Genomic DNA, 19,490 nt, shown 5'->3' on the forward strand with positions numbered 1-19,490 from the left:
ATCAGGTGTACCCTAGAACTCTGTGGGAAGCTAGGGAGGTGATTGCTGAGATATTTGTATCATCAACAGTCACAGGTGAGGTGCCGGAAGACTGGAGATTGGCTAACATCACGCCACTATTTAAGAAAGGTGTAAGGACAAGCCAGGGAACTATAGACCAGTGAGCCTGACGTCAGTGGTGGGCAAGTTATTGGATGGAATCCTCAGAAGGACTGATTAGGGATAGTCAACCAGGCTTTGTGTGTGGGAAATCATGTCTCATGAACTTGATTGAGTTTCTTGAAGAAGTAAGTAAGAGAATTGATGTGAGCAGAGTGGTAGACGTGATCTATGTGGCGTTTGATGAGGCCCCCCACGGGGAACTGGTTAGCAAGGTTAGACCTCATGGAATACAGGGAGAACTAGCCATTTGGATACAGAACTAGCTCAAAGGTAGAAGACAGAGGGTGGTGGTGGAGGGTTGTTTTTCAGACTGGAGGCCTGTGACCAGTGGACTGCCACAAGGATCGGTGCTGGGTCCACTACTTTTTGTCATTTATATAAGTGATTTGGATGTGAGCGTAAGAGTTATAGTTTGTAAGTTTGACACCAAAATTGGAAGTGGAGTGGACAGTGAAGAAGGTTACCTCAGGTTACATCAGGATCTTGATCAGATGGGCCAATGGGCTGAGGAGTGGCAGATACAGTTTAATTTAGATAAAAGTGATGTGCTGCATTTTGTGAAAGCAAATCTTAGCAAGACTTAATGGTAAGGTGCTAGAGAGTGTTGCTGATGGTTGCTAAAAGATTCCCTCAGATATAGAAACACTATTCAAATCTTAAATAGTCTGAACTTGATAAGGAGAGAGTTGTTGATGCATTTGGAATGAAGGAGGGATTTGAAACTTAAGATGCAACATTTATTTTAACTATTTTTTGCTATGTGGGTGTCTTTGGGCTCCCTGTCATTTATTACCTACCACATTGCACGAGAAGGTGGTAAATAGTTTGATAGATCATTTCAAAGTTCAGTTATGTCTCAACTGTATTGATGTCATATTGGTGTCACATATAGTCCAAACAGGATAAGGATGTCATGTTTCCTTCTCGAAAGGACCATCTAACAGCTACACTGTCGGAGTTCCAACTTTTTATTTTAATTGAACTCATGCTGGAATTGATTATTCTTTGGATTGTGAGTCTAATAACATAAAACATATATTTCTGTACCACACTTGACACTGAGAGAAAATGAAAAAAAGTGGTTCCCATCTAATGGCAACAACTCTCACTTGATGTGGAGGTGCCAGTGTTGGATTGGGGTGGACAAAGTTAAAAATCACACAACACCAGGTTATAGTCCAACAAGTTTATTTAAAAGTTCAACCTTTCAGAACGCTCCTTTAGCAGGTAGCTAGTGGAGTAGGATCATAGGACACAGAATATATAGTAAAAGATCGAAGTGTCATACAACTGGCGCAATGTTTTGAACAAACCTAGATTGCTGTTAAGTCATAGAGTCATAGAGATGTACAGCATAGAAACAGACTCTTCGGTCCAACTCATCCATGTCAACCAGATATCCTAACCTAATCTAGTCCCATTTGCCAGCATGTGGCCCACACCCTTTAAACCCTTTCTATTGATATACCCATCCAGATGCTTTTTAAATGCTGTAATTGTACCAGTCTCCACCATTTCCTCTGGCAGCTTATTCCATACACACATAACCTTCTGCGTGAAAAAGTTGCCCCTTAGGTCCCTTTCATATCTTTCCCTTCTCACCCTAAACCTATGCCCTCTAGTACTGGACTCCCCCACCCTAAGGAAAAGACTCTTGTCTATTTTTTGTATCAACGCCTCTCACAACTTTATAAACCTCTGTGAGGTCACCCCTTAGCCTCTTTAATCACTTGAGTAGCTTGCAACAAATGACAAACCAAAATTAGCAAGGCAAAATCACTTTATTTTATTTGAAATTGTTTCAAATGAACACAACACTGAATCCCTACAGTGTGGAGGCAGGCCATTCAGCTCATTGAGTCCACCTGGCCTTCCAAAGAGCAACCCACTTAGACCCACCCCCTAACCGTATAACCTTTCAGTTCCGTGGATAAACCACCTAACCTGCCGATCCCTTGATACAACAGGCAATTTAGCATGGCCAATGCACCTAACTTGCACATCTTTGGACGATGGGAGGAACTGGACCACCCACGCAGACACGGGGAGAATGTACAAATTCCACACAGACATTTGCCCAAGGCTGAAATCAAACCTAGGTCCTTGGCACTGAAGCAGCAGTGCTAACCACTGAGCCTTTGCCCACGTATTCAATCAGTCACACAGTGAGGCCCATATTCCAGTCAAGAGTGACTCCTCAGAGTGAAGCTCCCATCTCTAGTGATTACACCTGGTCAATAATGTCTTAGAACTGCAGGTGACAGATTGCAACAGAGCAAAACAATCGATCACCATGTATCTGACAATATGCTGAACACCATAATTTCTTAAAATGCAATCCTAAGAATATCATAATACAGCACTTAGAAAACACCAATGAGATTACACAAAGTTAACATGGAGTTATGAAAGGGAATTACTGTTTGACAAACCTTCTGGAAGTTTTATTTTTGAGTACATGACAAATAAAATGGATGAAGGAGACCAATGAATTTGAATTTTCAAACCCATTTGATAAAATCCCACATAGGAGGTAATTGAGCAAATGCACACACATTACGTTGATGGTAATATATTGGTATAGACTGCGATATCTATTTGAAAAACAGAGTGGGAAACAGAGTGTGTTATTTTTGGAGTGGAGGGCAGTGATGAGTGGAGGACCTCAGGGATCAATGCTTGAGTTCCAGCTATTCACAATGTAAATCAATAATTCGAATGAGAGATTCAAGCATAGTATTTTCAAATTAACTGATCAGACAGAACCAGAAGGGACTTTGAGCCATGAGGAAGACAGAGGCAAAAAGACTATTTAGATACGTTGAGTGAGAAAATGCATTACAGATACAGTATAATGCAGGTAAATGTAAAATTATCCACTTCGGTGGGGAAAAACAGATTGGCAAAACAATATTTAAATGGTGTCCACGATGGCTCAGAGGTTAGCACTGTAGCTTCACAGCGCCAGAGACCCAGGTTTGATTCCAGACTTGGTCTACTGTCTGTGTGGAGTTTGCACGTTCTCCCCGTGTCTGTGTGGGTTTCCTCCATGTGCTCCAGGTTCCACCCACAATCCAAAGATGTGTAGGTCAGGTGAATTGGCCATGCTGAATTGCCCGTAGTGTTTGGTGCATTAGACCGAGGGAAGTGTGTCTGGGTGGGATACTCTTTGGAGGGTTCGTGTGGACTTATTGGGCTGAAGGGCCTGTTTCCAGACTGTAGGGAATCTATTCTATTTTATACTCAGTCTCCCATTCGCCTATCCTTGAAAACATTCTGTTCCCTGGGATTTGCACTCCAGTACCTCACCTTGGAGGTCATTGTTCATTAGGGTGACAGTAGGCTGCCCAGTTGTGGACAGCATCACAGCTGAGATGAATCCAAATTTCCCCTAAATTTCACCTAAAAGACTAGTACAGGTATAAACCCTTGACTCATTTAAAAAGTATCTGGATATGAAGTGCCATAACTTGCAGAGATATGAAGCACATGCTGAAAAATGGGATTAGGTTGCGTGGTTAATTTTTCCATAGCTGGAGACACAATGGAGAGTATGGCCTCCATCTATACTGGAAATATTTTCACATTTTCGAAACATTTAAATATCTGAGGAGGAAGAGGACTGCATGAGGATGTAGCGAGAGTAAAGGGAGTGGTAGCATTTGAATTGCTACTGAACATGCGCACTTTGAGTCCAAAGCACTTCCTCTGCACTTTAACAATTCTATGATTCTATGAAATCAGGATTTTCCCAGCGTACAGCTGATTGTCCAGTCAGGACTGCTATTGGTTATTTAGGACAGCACTGTTTCCTCAGTGTGAGTAATGAAATTGATGTGAATTAAAGTACATAGAAAGATAAGATGAAAATAAAATCACAGTCCAGCTTTTTTACCGACTATTATTCTCATAGGTGCATGATGCAACACTAACAGACACATTGGCTAATGACTGCAAACAATCTGTACCAATTAGTCTACAACAGACCCAGATGTCAAATATGGAAAAACAGCACTGGTAGCAAGGTCTGAAACATGGGTGCAAAGACCCAAGATCTTAAGCAGATGGCTAGTGAGTAGCTTGCACAGCACCTTTCATGTGATTCGCTGTGATGTCAATTATGGTGTAATAGGTCTGTTAATCCTCACAGTTCAGATTCATTCTGAGCTTTGGATGAAGTGGAACTTGGCCGCACTTTCAGGAGAGGGATAGAAACTGAAGTAGACTCTCCTCATGTGATCTCCTTGTTCTTACCAGCCTCGTGTTGGTCTCCATTCAGCTACTATCTTCCCTGCTGAGTGCACATAGTAGACAGGATGCATTGCTGCAGTGGCACAGGCCTATAAGGGAAATATCGAGAGAGATAGAGAAAGAGGAAGAGTGAAACAAGAGAGGAAGAAGCAGAAAAAGAGGATAAGAAATAGAACTCATGTTGCTTGTTATCTGCGTGTGTGGCTACTAAGAATAGCTGTAGTGTACAACTAATGTAGTGTACAAAATCCCATGCAAGAACTGCACAAAACACTACATCGGACAAACAGGAAGACAGCTAACGATCCACATCCATGAACACCAACGAGCCACGAAACGACACGACCAGCTATCCTTAGTAGCCACACACGCAGATGACAAGCAACATGAGTTTGACTGGGACAACAGTACTATTATAGGACAAACCAAACAGAGAACAGCCAGGGAATTCCTAGAGGCATGGCACTCATCCACTGTTTCAATCAACAAACACATCGACCTGGACCCATACACCAGCCACTGCAGCGGACAGCTAGAACTGACAACTGGAAGCAGCAGATTCAAACCACGACAAATGCTGGTTGAAAGATCACAGAAGCGCTTCACAGGAGGCTCCCAAGCACTGAGGATGTCACCTAGACGGGACGAAACGTTTGCAACACAAATTCCTAGCTCGGCGAACAGAACCACAACAACGAGCACCCGAGCTACAAATCTTCGCACAAACTTAGATTTACAGTGAGTTGAAGGGAGGGATAGAGAAGGTGAAAGGAGGAGGAGAAATGGACAAAGAGGCAGGTAGAGAAGGAAAGAGATGTTGATAGACAAATGAAAGAGAGAAAAAGGATAGAGGGGTAAGGAGAGAATGATGTTACTTCAAAATTTGTTCAGAACATCAGACATTTATTTTACAAAATTTATAAATATTTTATTTAAAAATAAAATTGCCGTAATATCAAAAGCCGTCACACTCCCTTCACTTCAATTAGATAAAAGTAATTTGTAACTCAATCTCATTTATCTGAGTTTCAAGTAATTCCTTCATTCCCCTAAATAAAATATCAATGAAAATCAATCCTAAAATTTAATTTGGCATCCATAACATAGGACAGAATTCCAGATTTCCATCACATATGTGAAAATAGGATTCTTGATTTCACTCTGGAATGGTCTAGTTCTGATTTTATGATTGTGTCTCACTAATCTCACTGATAGGATTCATCCATCAGAGAAAATGATTCCATTATCTACCTTTATTTATTTTAAACATCTAGATAGACCACACCTTAATCTTTTAAAGTCAAGGAAAATCAAGCCAACATGTTCTCATAATTTAACCATTTCAATCCCAATATAATTTTGGAAAATCTGCTCAGCATCCCCTATAAGGCCAAAAACTGAAAAGTAAATGCCCAAATCGAACGTGTATTCCATGTGGGGTCTGATCAAGTCACATACAATTACTTAACTAAAAACTGAAACTGTTGGAGAAACTCAGCCAATTTGGCAGCATCTCTGGGACAGGAACAGGATTAACATTTTGAGTCCAATATAACCCTCCCTCAGAAATGAGTTTGGAATTTGGTTTAAGTTCCATATTGGAAGAGTCATATTGGACTTGAAAAGTTAACCCTGTTTCTGTGTGGATGCTGCCAGACTGGCAGAGTCTCTCCAGCTATTATTTCATGTCTACAGCAGCTGCAGTACATTGTTTTTATTCACTTAGTACTGTAGCAGCTGTGAATCAAAATAAAAGCACTGATGTCCCAGTGGATAACACTGTGGGTTAACAGTAGTCCATTTTACATGTCCTGTACAGTTTAATCATAAATTCAAAATTTGTTTTTCATTTTCTAATGTCAAAAGACTATAATAAATAGAACAAACCTGTAATTTGCTCCCTATCATGTGTAAGGCAAGGCCTTTAATTAAAAATAAAATTATAAGGTGGTAAATACATTTGTACATCTGTGAGTACTGGAGCATACAGCCACTTCATTTTGAGCAATGAATATCAGTATCATTGTACTGGTCGGTGTGTGTGTGTGTGTGTGTGTGTGTGTGTGTGTGTGTGTGTGTGTGTGTGTGTGTGTGTGTGTGTGTGTGTGTGTGTGTGTGTGTGTGTGTGTGTGTGTGTAGAGAGAGGGAGAGGTCCTGATGATACCAGCTACCCTGCAGCCATTTATCATTCAGCCATGCAGAATTGGCTAAGAGGGAGACTTGCACCCCCATTAGGGAAAGACGTCCCACTTCAGGGAGTTGTCGAAAAGGGTGGTGCTGCAAAAACACAGTGGGTTAGGCAGCATCCAAGGAGCTGCAGAATCTATGTTTTGGGATGTGCCGTTCATCAGGAATGGTGGGTTGGGGGGAAAAGGGGCTCAGAGACAAATAGGAGGGTGGGGTTGGGGCTGGGGGGAAAGTAGCTGAGAAGGCAGTGGGTAGATGCAGCTGGGGGTGGTGATGGTGATAAGTCAGAGGGGAGGATGGAGCGGTTAGGTGGGAAGAAAGATGGACAGGTAGGACAGGTCAAGAGGGAGCTGTGAACCTTTTCATCCTAACAGTGTCAGGTTCAGGCAGTGGTCACTGGGGAGCTAATGGAGATTGGACTGAAAGTAAGTCTGAAGTTCCTGCTTAGCAGCTGCATAGCACTTTAGTTAGGCCACATTCAGACTATTGTGTACAGATCTGGTCACCACACTACCAAAGAACGTGGAGGCTTTGGAGAGGGTACAGAAAGGGTTTATCATGATGTTGCCTGGTTTGGCAGGTATTTTCTATGAGGAGAGATTGAAAATGTGTTGCTGGAAAAGCGCAGCAGGTCAGGCAGCATCCAAAGAGCAGGAGAATCGTCGTTTCGGGCATGAGCCCTTCTTCAGGAATTCTGTCCTCACTTTCTCCATGAGGAGAGATTGGACAAACTTGGTTTGTTTTCATTTGAACGTTGAAGGATGAAGTGCGACCTGATAGAAGTTTATAAAATTATGATAGACATAGATAAAATATATAATCCGAGTCTTTTACCCCAAGGTAGAAATGACAATTACTAAGGGTCATAGGTTAAGGTAAAAGGGGGTAAGTTTAATGGAGATGAAAGAGGCAGGTTTTTCACATAAGAGGGTAGTAAGTGCCTGGAATGTGCTGCCAAAGGAGGTAAGGCAGGAGGCATTTTGACAAAAAAATGAATAGACGGGGAATAGAGCGATATGCACAGCATAGAGGCAAAAGGTTTTTAATTTAGAAAGGCATCATACATCAAAATAGTCTTGGTAGGTCAAAGATTCTGGATTAGTGGTGCTGGAAGAGCACAGCAGTTCAGGCAGCATCCAAGTAGCTTCGAAATCGATGTTTCGGGCAAAAGCCCTTCATCAGGAATAAAGGCAGTGAGCCTGAAGTGTGGAGAGATAAGCTAGAGGAGACCGCATCGGGAGCAACGGGTACAATAAATGATATTAGTGGATGTGCAAGTAAAACTTTGATGGATGTGGAAGGCTCCTTTAGGGCCTTGGATAGAGGTGAGGGAGGAGGTGTGGGCACAGGTTTTACAGTTCCTGCGGTGGCAGGGGAAAGTGCCAGGATGGGAGGGTGGGTTAAACATAGAACATAGAACATAGAACATTACAGCGCAGTACAGGCCCTTCGGCCCTCGATGTTGCGCCGATCAAAGCACACCTAACCTACACTAAGCCACTATCCTCCATATACCTATCCAATGCCCGCTTAAATACCCATAAAGAGGGAGAGTCCACTACTGCTACTGGCAGGGCATTCCATGAACTTACGACTCGCTGAGTGAAGAACCTACCCCTAACATCAGTCCTATATCTACGTATGTGGTTGTTTGGGGTGTGGACCTGACCAGGTAGTCGCGGAGGGAACGGTCTTTGCGGAAGGCGGAAAGGGGTGGGGAGGGAAATATATCCCTGGTGGTGGGGTCTTTTTGAAGGTGGCGGAAATGTTGGCGGATGATTTTGTTTATGCGAAGGTTGGTAGGGTGGAAAGTGAGCACCAGGGGCGTTCTGTCCTTGTTACAGTTGGAGGGGTGGGGTCTGAGGGCGGATGTGAGGGATGTAGATGAGATGCGTTGGAGGGCATCTTTAACCACGTGGGAAGGGAAATTGCGGTTTCTAAAGAAGGCGGCCATCTGGTGTGTTTTGTGGTGGATATGGTCCTCCTGGGAGCAGATCCAGTGGAGGCGGAGGAATTGGGAATACGGGATGGCATTTTTGCAAGAGGTAGGGTGGGAAGAAGTGTAATCCAGGTAGCTGTGGGAGTCGGTGGGTTTGTAAAAAATGTCAGTGTCAAGTCGGTCGTCATTAATGGAGATGGAGAGGTCCAGGAAGGGGAGCGAGGTGTCAGAGATAGTCCAGGTAAATTTAAGGTCAGGGTGGAATGTGTTGGTGAAGTTGATGAATTGCTCAACCTCCTCGTGGGAGCACGAGGTGGCGCCAATGCAGTCATCAATGTAGCGGAGGAAGAGGTGGGGAGCGGTGCCGGTGTAATTACGGAAGATCAACTGCTCTACGTAGCCGACAAAGAGACAGGCATAGCTGGGGCCCATATGTGTGCCCATGGCTACCCCTTTGGTTTGGAGGAAGTGGGAGGATTCAAAGGAGAAATTGTTAAGGGTGAGGACCAGTTCGGCCAAACAAATGAGAGTGTCGGTTGAAGGGTACTGTTGGGGACGTCTGGAGAGGAAACAACGGAGGGCTTGGAGGCCCTGGTCATGGCGGATGGAGGTGTAGAGGGATCGGATATCCATGGTGAAGATGAGGCATTGGGAGCCAGAGAAACGGAAGTCTTGGAGGAGGTGGAGGGCGTGGGTGGTGTCTCGAACGTATGTGGGGAGTTCCTGGACTAGGGGGGATAGGACAGTGTCGAGGTAGGTCGAGATGAGTTCAGTGGGGCAGGAGCATGCTGAGACAATGGGTCGGCCAGGGTGGTCAGGCTTGTGGATCTTGGGAAGGAGGTAGAACTGGGCAGTGCGGGCTTCCCGGACTATGAGGTTAGAAGCTGTGCGTGGGAGATCTCCTGAGGTGATGAGGTTCTGTATGGTCTGGGAGATGATGGTTTGGTGATGGGGGGTGGGGTCATGTTCGAGGGGGCAGTAGGAAGAGGTGTCCTTGAGTTGACGTTTGGCTTTAGCGGTGTAGAGGTCAGTATGCCAGACTACCATTGCGCCCCCTTTATCCGCTGGCTTGATGGTGAGGTTGGGATTGGAGCAGAGGGAGTGGAGGGCTGCGCGTTGTGAGGGTGAGAGGTTGGAGTGGGGGATGGAGGTAGACAGGTTGAGGCGGTTAATGTCCTGGCGACAGTTGGAAATGAAGAGGTCGAGGGCAGATAATAGGCCAGCGCGGGGTGTCCAGGTGGTTGCAGTATATTGGAGGTGGGCGGGAGTCCTGATTGTGAAAGTAAGCTCAGAGGCGGAGGCGCCAGAAGAATTGTTCGACATCACGGCGTGTATTAAATTCATTGATGCGTGGACGGAGGGGGATGAAGGTGAGTCCTTTGCTAAGGCACTCCACCCTTCAGGCTCTCTGCCTGTATTCCTGATGAAGGGCTTTTGCTCAAAACATCGATTTTACTGCTCCTCGGATGCTGCCTGAACTGCTGTGCTTTTCCAGCACCATTGTAATCCAGTATAAGATACTGACCTATGGGTTCTCATACCCAACACACCATGCACACTTTCCGGTACACACAGGTATGCTCATACTGTCACATCATCCCATCAAAACCCCCCAGAGTATTCAAGTACATATTGAACTTTTAATTCCAACATGTGTCATTTTAAAAGGGAAGTGCTACATTCCAAAATCTGCCTGTGGATGGAAATTCAGTGACTGCCTCTGGAACCATTAGAATGTCATACCTCTACAGAATCAGGGAAACATGAAGCCTAAAAAGGGAAATAAAATGAGGGACTGACTATCCTCCCCCTCTCAGCAAGAAGCTATCTCCTGCAATCGTGTTTGGGATGTACAATAACAGGGGTCAAAGAGCAACTGAAAGCCCGGTCTGTGTATGTTACTAGCCTGACATACTAGAGTGTGGTAAAAACAAGGACTGCAGATGCTGGAAACCAGTGTCTAGATTAGTGTGGTGCTGGAAAAGCACAGCAGGTCAGGCAGCATCTGAGGAGCAGGAAAATCGACGTTTCGGGCAAAAGCCCTTCATCAGGAATAGATGATATTCCTGATTGAAGGGCTCTTGCCTGAAACGTCAATTTTCCTGCTCCTCGGATGCTGCCTGACCTACTGCGCTTTTCCAGCACCACTCTAATCTAGATACTAGTGATGTGAAGGTCACATTTGGAGAACAGCCATTAATAGAACTGTAGGTAAAAGAGGAATAGACAATTTCCCACTCTGAATGTTGCCACTCAGCAACTATCAAAGGGAACTAGAACAAAGGAATTTCAATCAACGTTCAAATCCAAGAATCTAAAAACCAAGTGCTTAACTACTAACATAAAACTACTGGTGCCATCCAATATAATGGACACGATGTTCTCTATTTATTCTTTATTGCTGACTGAGAAAGACTGATCTCTTTTTTTTAACTTTTATCTTTTTATAGACTCAGTTCTTATTTCTAATTTGATGTGCATTTTATTGCTTCTCACATTTAGTGAATTAGAAGTCGAATTAGAATTAGCTTTATTGTCACTCATACTCAAATGAAAAGTTTACAAGTCACCACTTACATTGCCATCTTAGGTACAAATGTATAGATTCTTGAGTGCAAATTCTTCAGGAGAAAAAAATTAGAAAAACAAAGAAATAAAAAGTCCAGAATTCCAGTCCTTTCAACTGAGTCCACACCAGCACCTAGCCTGTATTCTGCGCCAGGCCTTGACTCCAGACTGCGCTGGGCTTCACTTTGAGGCTGCTGAAGCCATGAGACTGCTCTGGAATTACCTCAAGGCTCAGAATCCATGCTGAGGCCACACTGGGCCGACAGACCACCACACCAGACTAAGAGACAGCTACACTGGGCCACCGAGAGACAGCCATGCCGGGCTATGTGGTTAAATTGGCTCCTTTTTAAACAAATTCAAGAGATAGATACCCACAGGTGACAAGCTCCTTTTAAAATTAACCTTGTTTTCACCAATGGTGGGGACATGAATAAAGAAGGGGAGCTGATTCATCTCCCCTCACTTGTGATTTGGGGTACACTTCTAGAACTGTAACAAACTGGGGACCCTCGCCTGAGGTCTGGTCATGACATATACACACACTGACATGTTCACATATATTCTCAAACATTTGCATCTTCTTGGAAACATGCACTCAGACACGCACATACCCAATACTCTCAGATACATACAGAAGTGCCAAGCATGGCTAATTTTCCTATTCTGATCTTACATACATTGTAGTCAACTACATTGTCAATTTAAACGTGATTAATTAACTCAGAGACTGAGTATGGCACTTTCTGGACATACTTGGTCCCGTATGACACTGGTTGAGACACTTCGCGACAAAATCTTACTGGAACTCTTATCAAATTGTGGAACTAATTATTAGAACTGAAACAAATATCACTGGAATAGGCACTGGGCTGCTGTGAGCTTTCCTTTTGATTTCCAACTGTGCAAATTTATTTATAGTTTAAACTAAATTCAATGTACCAAAACATCACCTTGATCAGTGAATCTGAGGTTCATGCTCCTTCCTGTTTTGACAATGCTTTGTTACTCTAAAACAAGTCTGCACACATTCAAACAGAAATACCTACATGATAAGGAATAATTGCGATCAAGCTTCCAAGCAGGAACTTGTTAAAATCCAGCTTCCCCGAGATTGGCTCAATCTTCCCATGTTCCTGCGTCATTTCCACCAACCTGCGATGAAAAACAAAGATATAAACAGTGGATTGGGTCCCTGGTAATGCTGGGAACTGGAATATGCATTGGGTTAGACAACAGTCTTTCAACATTCGTGGACAAATGGAAATAAGAGCTCAGAAGTTCCTGAAAGTCCACACCACCAGACTGAGTGTATTACAGTAGAATTCATACTCACAAGCCAGGCACCTCACAATCAGTCCTAGGTCTGGATCATGTAGCAAGCTGGGTTAGACAGCACAAGGAAAGTGCGAGAATCTCGTACATTCCAGTTCAACCTGACTCGTCTCTGGTATCCTAACCTTTCCCCCACCTATGGCTTGCTCTTTTATTCTGCTGCTCAAGAAGGGATCTTGGTGGTACAATGGCTCAGTGGTTAGCAGTGTTGCCTCACAGCACCATGGACCAGGGTTCAATTCCAGCCTTGGGCAACCATCTGTGTGGAGTTTGCACATTCTCCCCATGTCTGCCTGGGTGTCCTCCGCGTGCTCTGGTTTCCTCTGACAGTCCAAAGATGTGCAGGTTAGATGAATTGGTAAAATTGCCCATAGTGTTCAGGGATGTGTAGGTTAGTTGCATTAGTCAGGGATAAATGTAGAGTAATAGTGTAGGGGAATGGGTCTGGATGGGTTACTATTCGGAGGGTCGGTGTGGACACGTTGGGCCTTATGGCCTGTTTCCACACTGTATGGATTCTATGAAAGAATGTATTTTCCTAAATGACTTTAAGCCTGGAATGAAGCTTTAAACCAAGGTCCCATCTAAGATGTAAAATGAAAGCACCCATGACCTTATTTCAAAAAAAGAGCTGAAGATCTGTCCTGGTGTCTTGGTCAATTTTTATCAATCACCCAGCATCATCAAAACAGATTTGTATTATTCAGTTGTATTCATTTGCACTTTGTTATATACAATCTGGTGTTTCATTTACTAAAACAGTGACTGCACTTTAAACAGTACTTCAGCAGTGACCTGCAATACTCCTTTTCTAGGAGTGTTTGATGAGGCAGTGTCAGCCATGTGTTAGAGGTTATGGATCAAGTTTCACTCCAGAAACTGCAGTGTAAAATATCTAGATTAGCTCAGTACTGCATTGTCACAGGTAATCCTAGCTGCACGAAGGAGGAATTGAAGGATACAATGACAGGACTTACAAGAACAGCAGTGGAAGTATCCCTGGTGTCTAAGCCACTATTTATCCCTTAATAAATGTCACTAAAGCAAATTATCTGGTCATGACCACATTACTTTTTATAGAAACTAACTGTGCACAAAATGTCTGCCACTTTTTCTACTTTAATTACAACATTGACTTCTTAATTTGTCAATGGGACGACAATGTTGCTGACTCCAACATTTATTGGCTGTTCCTAATTTCCTTTGAGAAGGTGGTATTGAGACACCTTCTTGAACCACTGCAAGTTCATATATTGTAACTGCACTGACATTACTCATTGGAAGGGAGTTCCAGGATCCTGACAGTGAAGGAATAATATATTTTCCAACTATGACTTGGAGGGGATTCTACAAGTTATGATGTTTCCATGAACCTATTGCCCTGGTCCTTCTATGTGGTAGAGGTTGCAGATCTGAAAGGAACTGCAAAAGATCCTTGGAGTGTTGCTGCATGCATCTTGTAGTGCTGCCACTATATGTAGACAGTGAATGTTCAAGGGTGGATGGGCTCCAAGCAAATGGGCTACTATATGTAGGATTGTATCAACCACCTTGAGTACTGTTGGAACTGCAAGGCAAATGAAGAATATTATAGGTTTTGGGGAGTCAGATGGTGAGCAAATTATTACAGAATTCCAAACTTCTACCCTTCTCTTGGAGCTGCAGTATTTATATGGCAGATTCAATTCAGTTTCTGGTTAATGCTAGCCACTAAGATACTGTAGTGGGGGAATTCATCAAATTGTTATGTAAGTGGATATCAAGGGTGATGATAAAGTTTCTTTTGTGAGAAATGGTAATTTCCTGGCATTTATGTGTTGTTAAATGTTACTTGCCACTCCTCAGTCCAAGCCTGAATTTTGTCCAGATCTTGTTACATATGGCCATGTGATCATGAAAATGATCATTTATTGGTGTAAAACCCCATCTGATTCATTTAAGTGCTTTGGGGATGGAAATCTGCCATTTTTACTGGTTTGGCCTACATGTGAATCCAGACCTGCAGAAATGTGGTTGCCTTCTGAAGTATCCTGGCAAGTCACTCAATTCAAGGGCAATTGGGACTGGCAAAACATGTTGGCATTACCAGTGGTGTCCACGTCCTATGAAAGAATAAAGATAAATAAACATGGGCTGCCTTGGTATGTGATGAGCCATGAGTGGCTCAGAACATTGTGAAATCATCAGCAAACATACCCCAGTGTTGTCCCTGAAATGAAAGTAAGTTCATGGATGAAATAGTTGAAGATGATTGGACCCATGGAGTGGCAGCAATGTTAGGATTATAAACCAAGATGATTGCTCCTGACAACTACACTACAATTCTATAAGATAGACGTGACTCCAGCCAGTGGAGTTTTTCCTTTAATTTCTCTAAGTGATTTTTAAGTTTGCTGGAGCTCTTTAATGCCTTAAGGTCAAAGGCAGACGCTCCCACCACACCTCTGGTTAAGGCTCGGACCAAGGGAGGTCTGAAATCATGTGATCCTGGAAGGGACCAAACTAAACATCAGAGAACTGTTGCTTGATAGCAACACCATTTAAAAAAAAATCATGCTGATCAGACATGTTACAACGCCACTGCTGATGCAAGTGGTCTTGAACCCAAGCCTCCTGGCTTAGAGATAGGGAACTATTATTGCATCGAGTAACATCTTCCAGCACTTTGCTGATTAAGATTGAGACTAGACTGACCAGATTGGATTGTTCTGCTGAATATATTTCACAGACTGTGAGCTGTTTTGTAATACCTTATTGTCATAAAAATGAGTCTTTTAAATATAAATCTACCTATGTATAAGAGGAATTTTACTCTTTATCTAACCTGACTGATACCTACCCTGCAAGTATTTAATGGAATGGTTTACAGGAAGTTTTAGTCAATGCTGTACTTATCTTGGAATGTTTCCTGAGTTAGCAAGAGCAATTGTAGATCAAAGCTGCTCCACCCACTTTTCCTCTTCCTGACTAACAAACACAGCATAAAACAGGGATCAAGCCTGCAGAATGCTGGCTTGTAGCATACTGTTGGACTATAACCTGGTGTTGTGTGATTTGTAACTTTGTACACCCCAGTCCAACACCGCATCTCCAAATCATGTAGCATACTGAGTGGTGTATTTACTCATTGATCCATTAAGGTGCAATTACGCTATCTAGAGAAACAATACCATTAAAACTAACACATAAATGTCTGCGGGGAACTACATTTGGCCTTACCAAATCTAGGTTCTGCACGAGAAATACATTGGCAACAATCACACAAGACATGAGTGCACTTAGTTGTGACACTCTCAGAGGGTGAACAGCACAACCACCAAGGGCGGCTTTTATCTGCTTCCTTATACTGTTTCATGAATATGCTTTCCTTACTTCAGCTCAGGATGACCATCAATGATTGCGTAGCCCGTCGGCAGTTTTCCCATACTGTCCAAGCTCAATGCCGCCCATCCACAGTCGACCAACATTTGATTCCGATGAGGATAGTGACCAATGACCCTCGTCAGCACTCGCACAGCAATGTCATCCATCTGACAGGAACCAATCATCATCTGTTGGACATCTGGGGGAAAATGATTCAAAAATGAATACTCAGAGATCTGGACTGAGAAACATGAGTCTTGCACAGTCAGGAGGGCTGTTGGGAATAATTGAGGTTTTGTATACCATTACCCTTATGTAAAATTAGACTAAGGTGTTAACTCACAACAAGCTAATTCTGCATCCCACTATTGTCAAAAAATAGTGGTGAAAACATCATTTAGGACTTGAACCTACAACCTATACTGACACTCTTTGTGTTAATGTCAGAGGTGAAAAATGTGTTGCTGGAAAAGTGCAGCAGGTCAGGCAGCATCCAAGGACCAGGAGAATCGACGTTTCGGGCATAAGCCCTTCTTCAGAAATGAGGAGGATGAGCCAAGCAGGCTAAGATAAAAGGTAGGGAGGAGGGACTTGGGGGAGGGACGTTGGGAATGCGATAGGTGGAAAGAGGTTAAGGTGAGGGTGATAGGCCAGAGAGGGGGTGGGGGCAGAGAGGTCGGGAAGAAGATTGCAGGTCAAGAAAGCGGTGCTGAGTCCGAGGATTGGGACTGAGATAAGGTGGGGGGAGGGGAAATGAGGAAGCTGGAGAAATCTGCATTCGTCTCTTGTGGTTGGAGGGTTCCTAGGCAGAAGATGAGGCGCTCTTCCTCCAGGCGTTGTGTTGCCATGGTCTGGCGATGGAGGAGGCCAAGGACCTGCATGTCCTTGGTGGAGTGGGAGGGGGAGTTAAAGTGTTTAGCCACTGGGTGGTTGGGTTGGTTGGTGCGGGTGTCCCAGAGGTGTTCTCTGAAACGTTCCGCAAGTGGGCGGCCTGTCTCCCCAGTGTAGAGGAGGCCACATCAGGTGCAGCTGCACCTCTACACACATCATTTACTGCATCCGCCTACTTGCGGAACGTTTCAGAGAACACCTCTGGGAACCTGCACCAACCAACCCAACCACCCCGTGGCTGAACACTTTAACTCCCCTCCCACTCCGCCAAGGACATGCAGGTCCTTGGCCTCCTCCACCGCCAGACCATGGCAACACGACGCCTGGAGGAAGAGCGCCTCATCTTCTGCCTAGGAACCCTCCAACCACAAGGGATGAATGCAGATTTCTCCAGCTTCCTCATTTCCCCTCCCCCCACCTTACTTCAGTCCCAACCCACGGACTCAGCACCACCCTCTTGACCTGCAATCTTCTTCCCGACCTCTCCGCCCCCACCCCCTCTCCGGCCTATCACCCTCACCTTAACCTCCTTCCATCTATCGCATTCCCAACGCCCCTCCCCCAATTCCCTTCTCCCTAACTTTTATCTTAGCCTGCTTGGCACACCCTCCTCATTCCTGAAGAAGGGCTTATGCCCGAAACGTCGATTCGCCTGCTCCTTGGATGCTGCCTGACCTGCTGCGCTTTTCCAGCAACACATTTTTAAGCTCTGATCTCCAGCACCTGCAGTCCTCACTTTCTCCTAATGTCAGAGGTGTCAGCCATTACTGAGATAGAGTCATGTTTGTCTGTCTTGCCGGGAGTGAGAAATTTCAAGCCTTATCTCAAGAAGAGGGACTTCTCCCAGTGTCCTGGCAACAATCAACTATATCCATTGGTATTGCACATTTAACTTAGAAAAACCTCTAAAGGCACTTCACAGAAGCACAGTTGGACAAAAGAGACAATAAGTTGAAGAAAATAATAAAAGGATAATTAAAATGTGGTTAAAGGGGTAGATTTTAACAAGTTTGCATGGTCAAATGGTTCTCACCATAAAAGACGTAGTTTCCAGGGTGGACCTCAGTGAGCCGAGCGATGTCTGGTATAGGGTGACTGCAGGTGGGTGTTGAACCAATGCTTGAGCGAGGACACCTCACACCTGCCTCTTCTAACCTACAAAGAGACAATGACATTTTTTAACTTCAATATGTACACAGAAACTTCCAATAACAGGCCCCTCAACAGTCTGAGGACAAAAGATCCTGATCCAAGTGATAGTCAACTGTCTCATTCGTTTTAGATTTTGACAGATAGTTTGTTCATCGCTCCAGATAGATCGCTGTTTATCTTAGATTTCCCACCTGTAAATCTTTCTCTCCAATTAAAAAAATAAGTTTTATCTTGTGGCTTTGCAGAAACATGAAACATCACTTCTGAAGTTTTGAACATTTCCAGTCGACATTTATCTTGCACTGTTACATTAAATGGTCAGGCAGCATCCAAGGAGCAGGCGAATCGACGTTTCGGGCATAAGCCCTTCTTCAGGAATGAGGAGGGTGTGCCAAGCAGGCTAAGATAAAAGTTAGGGAGAAGGGAATTGGGGGAGGGGCGTTGGGAATGCGATAGATGGAAGGAGGTTAAGGTGAGGGTGATAGGCCGGAGAGGGGGTGGGGGCGGAGAGGTCGGGAAGAAGAGCAGGTATAGCACAAGGGAGAAAGAGAGCAAGGATCCCTCTATGCTGTCCCATCAAAATATTCCCACAGAAGGTAGGGTTTGGTTAGATATAGTTTCTATCCCTGGTTTGTCCTGTTAGCTGATCTCTGGTGGGAGTCAGCTGAAATTAGACTCAGCATCCATGGGTCAGGGGTCTTGTTGAAGACTCAGGGGATATAGTTAGAAATTTGCGCTGCCCCTTCCAGTGAAGACCTGCTGAACTACACGCCAATCAGTCTGTGGCTTCACTATCAACAGGCCTGTGGATGTATTGTCCAGAAGACATTTGATGACATGTAACATCCAAGATTGCCATGGAAAATAAAAGCTCACATTAAAGGGGCAACACATTGGCATAGATAGAAAACTGGCAAACAGGAATCAGGAAGTAGTTATAAATGAGTCACTTCTTGTTGGCAAAATGTGTGAAGTAGTGTGCTACAGGGATTCAACTTATACTGGAGCCTCAACTTTTTACAATTCATACAAACTACTTGAAATGAAGGGACCTAACATATAGTTGCTAAGTTTGCTGTGACACAAAGGCAGGTGGGAAAGTAAGTTGGGGAGAGAAAATGAGGAAACTACAAAGGGATGCAGATGGTTAAGTGAGTGGGCAAAATTGCAATTAATGGAGCACAATGTAGGAACATGAGAAATTGTCTAGTTTAGCAGGAAGAATAAAAAATGCTATTATCTAAATGTTGAGAGATTGCTGAATTCTAAGATGCAAATAGATCTGGGTGCCCAAATATGTGAATCACAGAAGGGTAGTGAGTAGGTACCCCACCACCAAGATATATTTCCCTCCCCACCCCTATCAGACCACTCCCTCCATGACTCCCTCGTCAGATCCACACCCCCCACCAACCCAACCCCCACTCCCGGCACCTTCACATGCAACCGCAAGAAATGCAAAACTTGCACCCACACCTCCCCCCTTATTTCCCTCCAAGGCCCCAAGGGATCCTTCCATATCCATCAGAAATCACCTGCACCTCTACACACATCATTTACTGCATCCACTGCACTGATGTGGCCTCCTAGACATTGGGGAGACAGGCCGCCTACTTGCGGAACGTTTCAGAGAATACCTCTG

General features: G+C 44.1%; 1 protein-coding gene across 4 annotated transcripts in view; it reads right to left on the reverse strand.

The window, feature by feature from the left end:
* Window positions 1-1,333: 1,333 nt before the first annotated feature.
* LOC140477008 (D-serine dehydratase) overlaps window positions 1,334-19,490 on the reverse strand; it is a 67,279-nt gene continuing 49,122 nt past the window's right edge. For 3 of the 4 annotated variants that reach the window (XM_072570086.1, XM_072570087.1, XM_072570088.1), the window contains exons 5-8: window positions 17,730-17,851; window positions 15,815-16,004; window positions 12,157-12,262; window positions 1,334-5,139 (exon numbers count right to left, since the gene is read on the reverse strand). In XM_072570086.1, coding sequence (XP_072426187.1) covers window positions 4,687-5,139; window positions 12,157-12,262; window positions 15,815-16,004; window positions 17,730-17,851 — 871 coding nt within the window. In that variant the 3' untranslated portion in view covers window positions 1,334-4,686. The remainder of the gene's footprint in view (window positions 5,140-12,156; window positions 12,263-15,814; window positions 16,005-17,729; window positions 17,852-19,490) is intronic. The other variant, XM_072570090.1, reaches the window with a different exon arrangement.

This window comes from Chiloscyllium punctatum, chromosome 5, assembly GCF_047496795.1.
Source record: "Chiloscyllium punctatum isolate Juve2018m chromosome 5, sChiPun1.3, whole genome shotgun sequence".
NCBI classification, from domain to species: Eukaryota; Metazoa; Chordata; class Chondrichthyes; order Orectolobiformes; family Hemiscylliidae; genus Chiloscyllium; species Chiloscyllium punctatum.